The sequence below is a fragment of the Cupressus sempervirens genome, chromosome 7 (genome assembly GCF_028749045.1).
Source record: "Cupressus sempervirens isolate cs-2001-9-10 chromosome 7, ASM2874904v1, whole genome shotgun sequence".
NCBI lineage: Eukaryota > Viridiplantae > Streptophyta > Pinopsida > Cupressales > Cupressaceae > Cupressus > Cupressus sempervirens.
The window spans coordinates 401,532,070-401,541,278 of NC_143124.1; the positions used below are offsets into that span (position 1 = coordinate 401,532,070).

At 35.6% G+C, this 9,209-nt stretch overlaps 1 protein-coding gene across 1 annotated transcript; it reads left to right on the forward strand.

The window, feature by feature from the left end:
- The first annotated feature begins 627 nt into the window (after window positions 1-627).
- Window positions 628-1,622, forward strand: LOC149547212 (NDR1/HIN1-like protein 6). The gene has a single exon (XM_089791552.1). It carries the CDS (start codon window positions 763-765, stop codon window positions 1,438-1,440), a length of 678 nt encoding a protein of 225 aa, XP_089647678.1. The 5' UTR covers window positions 628-762; the 3' UTR covers window positions 1,441-1,622.
- Window positions 1,623-9,209: the final 7,587 nt, after the last annotated feature.

The following is a 9,209-nucleotide window of genomic DNA, read 5'->3' on the forward strand; positions in this document are numbered from 1 at the left end:
ACATTGTAAAAGATGAGATTCTATTTTGACATTAGAAAGATATAATTTTTTTCTTGAATTATATTTCAAGTATAATAGAAACTTTGATTCTTTAATTGGTTTTTGTAGGTATATTTGTTAACTTCTTAGAGAGATGTAAGTGTGCTACAAACTAAGCATATATATCTTAGGACATGACTATCCTCTGTACAAATTGTAATGTTAATCAAATTTTAAAAAATAAAAATCGCACTTCATGACCTGCATATTTTGTGATTGAAAATGACAAAAAGTTTGGAAAAAAATAATTGTGCTTAGACATGTTTAACTTCTTCTATTTTGTCGTCTTTAGTACATTTTGTCTAGAGATTAACGAGTGCTTATATCTTAACACCTCATAAAATTATTATTTAGATTATGAAAAGTTAGAATCACTATCGGTAAGATTTAAGGGGGTAAGTATCATTCTAACTTTTGAGCTAAAGCAAACGGTGAAATGTGACTGAATAGGGATAAAAAGTTTACACGGTGGCTCCCGCAACATTTGTTGACCAACCCCCGTTTACACCGTCAAGTATCTTATTCCTCTTCCACTGTGAGACACACGCATGTCCAGACGAACCCCTTGAAACGTATAACCGTTCACCGTCCTATGTTCGAATCTCGTCCCTTTCGTTAAGGGAAAGCGAGCTTAAATACACAGTAAAATTTGCGCGCGGCGGAGGGCATAAATAAGGCGGCCATGGATCAAGAAAATGAACTGCTGCGCCAAAATCGGTTGTCATGGAGGAAAGAGGAGGCCCTCACGTGCACCATTCCGAATACGAGAAGCAACCCTTCGGACAGCTCCCTAAATATTATTCTCGCCGTCCCAAATTCCACCGCAATTTCTGCCTCAGTTGCTTCGTTTTGGGATTTCAGATCCTGTTGCTCTTCGCCATAGCCATTGTCATATCTGGAGTTATTTTCTACGCCGTCTTCAAGCCCAAAATGCCCAAATATTCCGTCGAAAATTTCCAGATCTTGAGCTTTGCCGTCGCCCCAGATGCCACCGTTTCGTCGCAATTTGTGGTAGGGGCGAAGACCACGAATCCGAACAGGAAGATCGGCATATATTACCTTGATGGCAGCTATATTGGAATTTTCTTCAGCGGTACAGAGCTTTGCAGGGGCAAATTACCTGCATTTTACCAGGGGCCTAAAACGATTACTACTTTATCTGTTGTTCTCGCCGGGAATGACGTGCAGCTCAGCAATAAACAGATTATATTGCTGAATGCACAGCGGGTGGATGGGAGCATTCCTCTGCATTTGAAGGCGGATTTGCCCGTGAAGTTCAAGGTTGGGAAAATGAAAACCCTAAAGTATACTTTCCATGTGCACTGTGATCTGGTTGTGGGAGGCCTCGGTGTTAGGACCAGTTTGAATATTGGTAAAAGAAAATGCAAGGTGAAGCTTTGAAAAGATGGATCCGATTTGTAGGTTAGTTTCTTCTTATTGTGGAATAGATTTTCTGTACAGACTCGATTTGTAAAGCCCTTGTTACAGCTCTGAGGTATTTTTCAGTTTTTTTATACTGCCCTTGTTACAGTTTTTGTACAGTGAGGGAACATATATTGATGATCATTTGATTCTTTCTGAAATCGCTGATCTCTGATTCTATTAGCTGATTTGCATTAATCTAATTATGTTTATCACCGGTCTGAAGGAATTTAATGTTTCGGCCACAGTTGAAACCAGGAAAACTTGTATAAGATGGTTTTAAAATGGTTTGAATATTTCTGAATTTGATTTTATGGAATTGCAGGACAAACTCTGCCATCAAATTTCAGGAAATATTCTTCAAAATATAATTTTTCATATGTACAATCCTTGATAAGTAGATATAGATCTCTGAAATAGATTGTGTTCAGAAATAGATTGTACGTAACATTTTAATAAAAGGTAACGTTTACAGAGGAAAGTGGGAACTTTGAATTATACAAATAATAAATATAAAAAGTGACAGGGAACATGTGATTTACTATTTTAATTAAATGTGTAATAAAAAAATTATTGTAGGCTGTATTACTTTGATAGCCGGCCGATTACTTTTCTATTTCGGTGATTGTTATCCCTTCAAATATCTTTTTATAAGAATATCTTTAAAATAGTCATTAAACCATTTAATTTAGGCCTTTTGTAACGGTCCGTGGAACGTGATCTTTTACCTTTGTTAAGGTTTTTGTTATGATGTTGATTTGCCAAGATATTTTTTATTGAACACTTTTAATAAATTTTTATTAGTATATAAAATATAAAATATCCATATTAAATTTATATTTCTAAAAATAAGATGTGTTATTTTATTTTATTTTAGTTTTATATTTATTTTGTTTAGTGCTTGCAATCTAATGACAGAGAACTATTTCGAAGTTGATATATCAAAAAATAATGCTTTGTTGTATTGTTATTGACAATAATAAGAAAGCATATATGCTAATACTCATAATTATGAAAATATTGTAACATCACAAATTTGAAATGACTTGACCTACCATATACATGCCCTTACCTAATGTTTCAAGTTTCCCATCATTTAAGAAGGAACACATATAATAATCATTTAGGAAAAATATTTTACAATAAGAGACAATAAGAGACAATAATAACATTTGTCCAAAAGTTCAAACTAATATTCAAGAGCAGTACAAATGATCATCCAAATAGAGAGGGGTATATGCTAGGTCTTGTAAAAAGGTTAGCCTACCAAGCAAGGGTCTTGCACGAGGTACATAGAAATGGTTAAAAATTTTGAGGTTAATTTTAATTGTCACTTATATAGATTCAGAATAATAGCCTCTTAAATTATGTGCACTCAATGTTTTAGGTTACTTATACGGAGCTCACAAAGAACTAACGATTTTTTGCAAGAACTTTTCAATGTACAAAAGAAGAATTCAAATATTTTTGAATAGAAAAGCGACAAGATAATGTTGGCCTATGGTACAGAAAAGAACTAGAGCATTATTAGCACATTAACAACAACTAGCACTTTGACAACAAAACAATATGACCTCTCATACCTCTATCAAAAACATTGAATATAATAGAGCATTTGAAAACAAAATCAAAACATACCATAGTATCATAGTTAGCTGAAATGTCTAGAAAACACGAGCCACCAAGGACCAATAAAAGTAGTAGTCACAGTATTTAAATGGAGACCAAAGCCCCTAGGTCTGCCATGAGTACAACAACAAAAAACAAAAAACCCCATAATTAACAAAACATTAAGAATTTCTTCTCAATCTCTTAGAGAGGAGGGTTGAAGCCCATTCCTCTTTAAGGAATTCAAAGAGATCTTTATAGTTTTCATCAACACCTAGTTTGATTCTCGTGATCCTCTCCAACATCAAGCATAATCGAAAATTTATTGGTGTCCTACATCCTACTATTTAGACCAACTATCTCCTTCAATACTTTCACAAAATCTTCAAGGTTTACGATTTATAATAGCACTACTTTTGGGGGCATGGGTGTCCGTCTTTTGCTCCTCATCTCCAAACTCTAGGGGAGTTAGGAGTGGGGCTGGGACCAGGCGTTGGGGAGGGTTGTCGCTGGGTTTAGGAGCAAGGGAGAGGGGAGGGTAAGGGGTATAGACTCATTAGTGGACTTACTAATATCTTCTTAAGCTTCTAACTCGGTGGAATTGTTGGCTTTAAGGCCTTTCTTGCATATTGTACATAGCCTTCTTTCCTTTTTTCTAGAGGCGGGTTTCAATGAGAGGACTCTTAGCTTTTTTCTTCTTGAATCCCTAGAGTTAGAAATGGGGAAGGCTCCTTCTTGAAGGGAATTTCAACACACCTTTTCTAGTTTTTGTGAATTGGGGGGGAGGAGACCAATACCCTGAGTCAAACTAGAAGGGGATGACTCATTTTGGAACACCAGTTGAATCAACACGTTAAATGGTAAACACAATACAAGATGAAATCTATATAGCCTATATATAAGACCCTGCTACAAAATGACAAACTCTTCACTAGTGGCCTTATCCTCTTTAAGATTCTACATTAATCTCCATGGAGTGAAGTAAATAGAACTAAATTTAACTATAATCCTTATTCCTAAGATGATTTAGGAATGGAAGGTGATAAAAATAGAAGGTGGTAAACTTACCTTCCAAGGTAAAGTATTTCATGACGATATAGAAGAGGTGGGGTCAAATGTCAAGAAGATCTTTATGGTTGTAACCTTCCCACTTCTTCATCAGTTGTTCTTCAGCGGCCTTAAAGAATTGGTTTATTCTCTCTTGGCTTGAATTCCAACTTATCTTCTTCCATTTGTGCCCCACAATGGATAGCCCAATAGCCTTAGCTATCACACATTCATTGATTTTGAAAGAAATCTCATTCACAATCACACAACACTCATTCCAACTAGAAATGAATTGGCGAGATACCATCTCATCATATCCTCTCGCCATAATTTTCATGAAGGGAAAGATTTTTCCTTCTTTACAGACAAACATCACCACAAGGTTTTTATTTTAACTTTATCAATTTTACTAGGCTTGATTCTAAGGTTGGCTCCTCCCATAGCGAAGAATGAAAGGATAAACCATAGAAGGAAAATAAGTATTGGAAAAAATGGCTGAAAGGTACCTCTTAGTATGAAAACCAGATCCGAAATGTCTTATCACAGAGTAATGATGAGCATAACTCCACCTTTTTCATAATTATTGTCCTTGATAAACATCCACCTCACACCATGTGAAGGACATTTGTACACCTACAATTTTTCACAAAAGTAATGTAGACACTTTTGACAAGATCACCAAATCTATCTCAATCATGCTTCTCAAGAAAGTTAACAAACTCAATTTTTGTATTATGACACCATAAAGACTTGTGTTGATTCATCGTCCCAATGACCCACATGGAAGTAGTGACCTACCAAATTAAATTAATCAACAAACTCATCAAATATGTCAATTCACCATGTTTGCCAATCAAATAACACAAAATTTGAAAATCTCAAGCCAGGGCCCCAAGTGTGCAAATTTAAAAAGGTGTTTATCATGGTGAATTGTGGTAGTGACATGCTTCTCTTTCCTTAAAATTCTTTTGGTTTTCTCTAGCAATTGTTAAATAGAAGACTAGCATCTCAATCCCTCCAACGACAACCCAACCGCTGCTATAAAGTCTGCCATGACATTACCTTCTGGGTAAATAGCACCAATATTTTTCTCCTGAGAACTTTGAAGTAGGTTAATTATATCAAGGAGGATTGGGTGCACTCTCCAACTAGCCTTAGCCTTCCTTTGGAAAACTTCAACTATGATTTTGAATTCATCACCTTCTATCTCCTAGTTAGTGATGGCCATAGAGGAATCTATTTTAAGACAACAAAAGAAGTGTCATTCCTCCAATTTGATTAACTGTATAGTCAACAAGGAGCCCATCATAAGAAACTTTTAAGTGACCAGAGTGATTTCTCATTACTGCTAGCTTGAGTTGTAGTAGTGGTAGCACCATCAAAATTTAATTTGAACCACCGAACAAGGGAGGGGTCCATCTAACCATCTCTAGCCATTTTTTAGAATTATCAAATTTGTTAAAAGCTAGAGATAGGTTCCATCTTTTGGTTGTACATTGCTCTATAAAACTCAAAGCGGGGGGTGTTTACGCATTTCCATCTAGAATTAGAGGCATTCTCATGATTTAGTTTCAAATTAGTATATAAAGTGGCCTCTTGGGTGGTTTCAGTGTCCATGAAAATTATATTATTCCTTTCTTTTCGATTGTACCATCATATGTGGGGGGATATCTATTTCCAAAGGATGTTAAGCAATGGATGCTTGGAGGTTCTCTATATGTTTATGAGTTTCTTAATATCCTCATTAATAGCTCATTTAAGTTTCAACTTGCTTAGAACCCACTGCCATATAAAAGATGCTTGGAACCCACTGCCATATAAAAGAGGCAAACTCACAGTGTATAAAGAGGTGGTTAATGTTCACTTCTTCCTTTTTGCACATTAAACACCTATTAGCAAGATTCAATCCCCTTTTGATAAGATTTCCTTGAGTGACAATTTTTCCCATTCATTAGGGTCCACCAAAATAAATTGATTTTAGGAATTAGCCAAGAGTCCTAAATCTTGGACCAATCAGGTGCATGATTAGTAGTTTTGTAATCACCATATCATAAGCTAATTTGACTGTGAAAAGACTAGACAAAGTGGGAGACCATGTAACTCTATCTTCCTATCTAGAGAGAGGGATTCTAGTATTAGAGAGAGGTATTCTAGTATGTTGAAGATTCTCCAAAAGTCCTATAGCAAGGTTGTGAACCTTTAGGTTAGCATCCAATGGAGGTATTAGGTTTTTCCATCTTCCATGGCTGAAGTAACTAGTCACCCTATGGCCAAGGATAGGAACAAGAATATTTTGGAGTGCTAGGTAGAATTTGTAATCTTCCTCATATAAAATATCAAGCCTATTATGCTTCCAAAATATGAAGCTTCCACCATTACCAAGCTTCCCTCTGAGACCCTTGGAAAGGATGATTTTACACTTTAGGATTTTATTCCATAGCTGGGGTCCCAAGGGAAGTTTTCGTTCCAAGAAAATCTCACCAAAGGAGCCCCAATTAAGGTATTTAGCCCTCATTATATCACACTAGTCCTCTATGTTGGTAATGAGTTTGTGCCCTATTTTGCAAAGGAAGGCTTAATTTAAGTTAGTAATTTTATAGAGCCCCGAGACACCAAGTCTTTTAGGTGACCATACTGTGTCCTAACTAACCATAGATAACTTATTTTTATCCTTCGTACCCTCCCATAGGAAATTGCATTGGATTTTCTCCAATTTATCATCCATGACCCCCAAGATTTTGAAAACGGTTTGGAAGTAAACAAGAATTCTTTGGAGAGAAGATCTTAGAAGTTGGAGCTTTCCCATATTACTAAGGATTTTTCTTTTCCATCTCATTAGTTTCTTCTGAGTGCATGTGAGAATATTGTTCCAAAAATTTGATTTAACATCTTTAACTGTCAGCATGAGGTCTAGGCAGGTTAATGGTAGGGTAGCTGATTGATAGCCTAGGATTCTCATCACCTTAGTCTAAATGTTAATAACAATATTGAAGAAGAACACTTTTATTTTTTGGTGGTTAATTTGTGTTGACCCAAAGCTTTAGAATAATAATCAAGAAGGTGTCTCATCCTTAGACAAGTTTCCTTATCCTTCTTGATTCATTTCTTCAACATATTCATCTTCAATAACGATTACTTGTAGTTGCTTAGCATCTTTCACAAATGATTACATAGAAGGGGCAAGTGCCCTTCCTAGGTTGTTATTTTTCTTCTCCTCAATTGAAGTGTAGTCCCTTTTAGGTGACTTTTCATCCATTGTAATCTCTATTTCCTATGTTGTTGAATCCCTTCATGGATATATCGACTTTGGGGATTTTTCTTTCTCTGAGACTTCTACACTATGAACAGTACTGTATGTCTCTCTATGTGGTGATGTGAGGTATTATAGTTGATAGGTATTTCCTATAGCTCTTCAATATATCCCTCTTCCTCAACAATTCTTCTTGATCTAATTAGTTTGATTTTCATTTTCCTTTCTTGTTGCGGAATTATTCTCCCTTTTGGGTCAGTGAGTTCAAGTGCTTGAGCTTTAGCTTGCTCTACCTTCTTTTTTGCAAATATTCCTTCAATTGTGCTATTATTTCTTTCCAAAAATTTATTTCTTTTTCAAAAGCATCATTGCCCCATCTTGTTATCACCATTGCAAATTTCTCTTGTCAGATAAAACCATATTTCTATGCCTCCACAAATGCCCTTCATACTAGTGGTATAAATTCTAGTCTGTCCTTACCAACGCATCATCCAGTATCCCTTTAAATTTACTAATTCCAAATTTCCATTTCCTTTGAATGATTGGCATAATTTATTTTGGTAATTCATCTTTATCTTTGTTGGAGATCTTCTATATGTTCTTACACTAAGTAGTACATCACTTATTACTTTGTTTTTCTCTTCTTCACTGAAGATTGTGTATCTACTCCTTATTGTGTTCTAGTTTCTATTGTGTACAATATCACTTACAATATCATCAATCAAAGTGGAGGAGGTAGGTTCTTATCTTTCTTGACTAGTCTAGTTGCTTCCACTACTGGTACACTGTAGATGACTTTTCCTTTTTGGGAGATGAAGAAGGTGATTTCCCCTTTTATATTTTTTGTTTATTTTTCTATCTTTTGTATGTCTCCAAGTTTTTTGATTGAGAAGTTTTGGATGCCCACCTTCCTGTATTCTTTACACCTCTCTCTAGTTTAGGTGAGGATTCCCTGCCTGAATCTATGTTTATTTCAAAATGTTCTTATCATTGTAGACTAGGTGATGCCTCATTGGTAAGTCCTAACTCTTCTTCCATGTTTATTTCTTCACTTATGCTAGTTCGAACCTTCTTTGTGCTTTTCTTCTTGTTGGGACTAAAAATTGCATGGTCAATTTTGAGTACCATTGAGAAAATTGAGCCTTATAAATGCTTTTAAATGCCCAGTTACCCGGCTATACCTTTGAGCCCCTAAGGTGTTTAATGTTTCTAACACCCTACATTTAGTGCATCTAAGTGTTCTATGAAGTTAAATTGGTGTTCCAAGCCATTTTGCGAAGTCTTGTTTTGAGCAAGTATCAAAATCTGCATTTTCACCTAAGTGTCAAACAGTGACAGGAGGTTGTGTTTGCATCTGAATATCTCGCACCCAGAAATGTTTCATGACTCACCACTTTGGAAGTGTCTAGTCTCCACATCCGAGAACCTATGTTTTAGATTTCAAGTCGTTTTGAGTCCATTTGACTAGGTTTTGAATCCCTCAAAGTTGGTCAGTTATCAATGTCATGCTGATATGAAATGTTCATAATTTTGGGAAGTCTTGTTTGACATGCTATACTTTTTACCCAGTTGACCAAAATGAGAAATTTCCTTTTGCGTTGCATTGTAGACGTCAGAGACTTGTTATGTTTCAAGTTTCAGCTCATGACAAATCCATTTGATCAGATTTCAAGCGTGATTCCAAATGGAATTTCTAAAGTTTTACTAGTGTCAGCATTTGCAAATTGATTGGTACCCTTGTTCATGACATCATAACTTGAGATTCGTGACTGCTTAGATCGAATGGATTGTACTACTGTATTGTACTTTGAAAATACTATAAGTGTGCCAATTTTCACATCTT

Excerpts from the sequence above, each read along its gene's own strand:
- LOC149547212 (XM_089791552.1), top strand. The coding sequence starts at position 763 with ATGGAGGAAAGAGGAGGCCCTCACGTGCACCATTCCGAATACGAGAAG.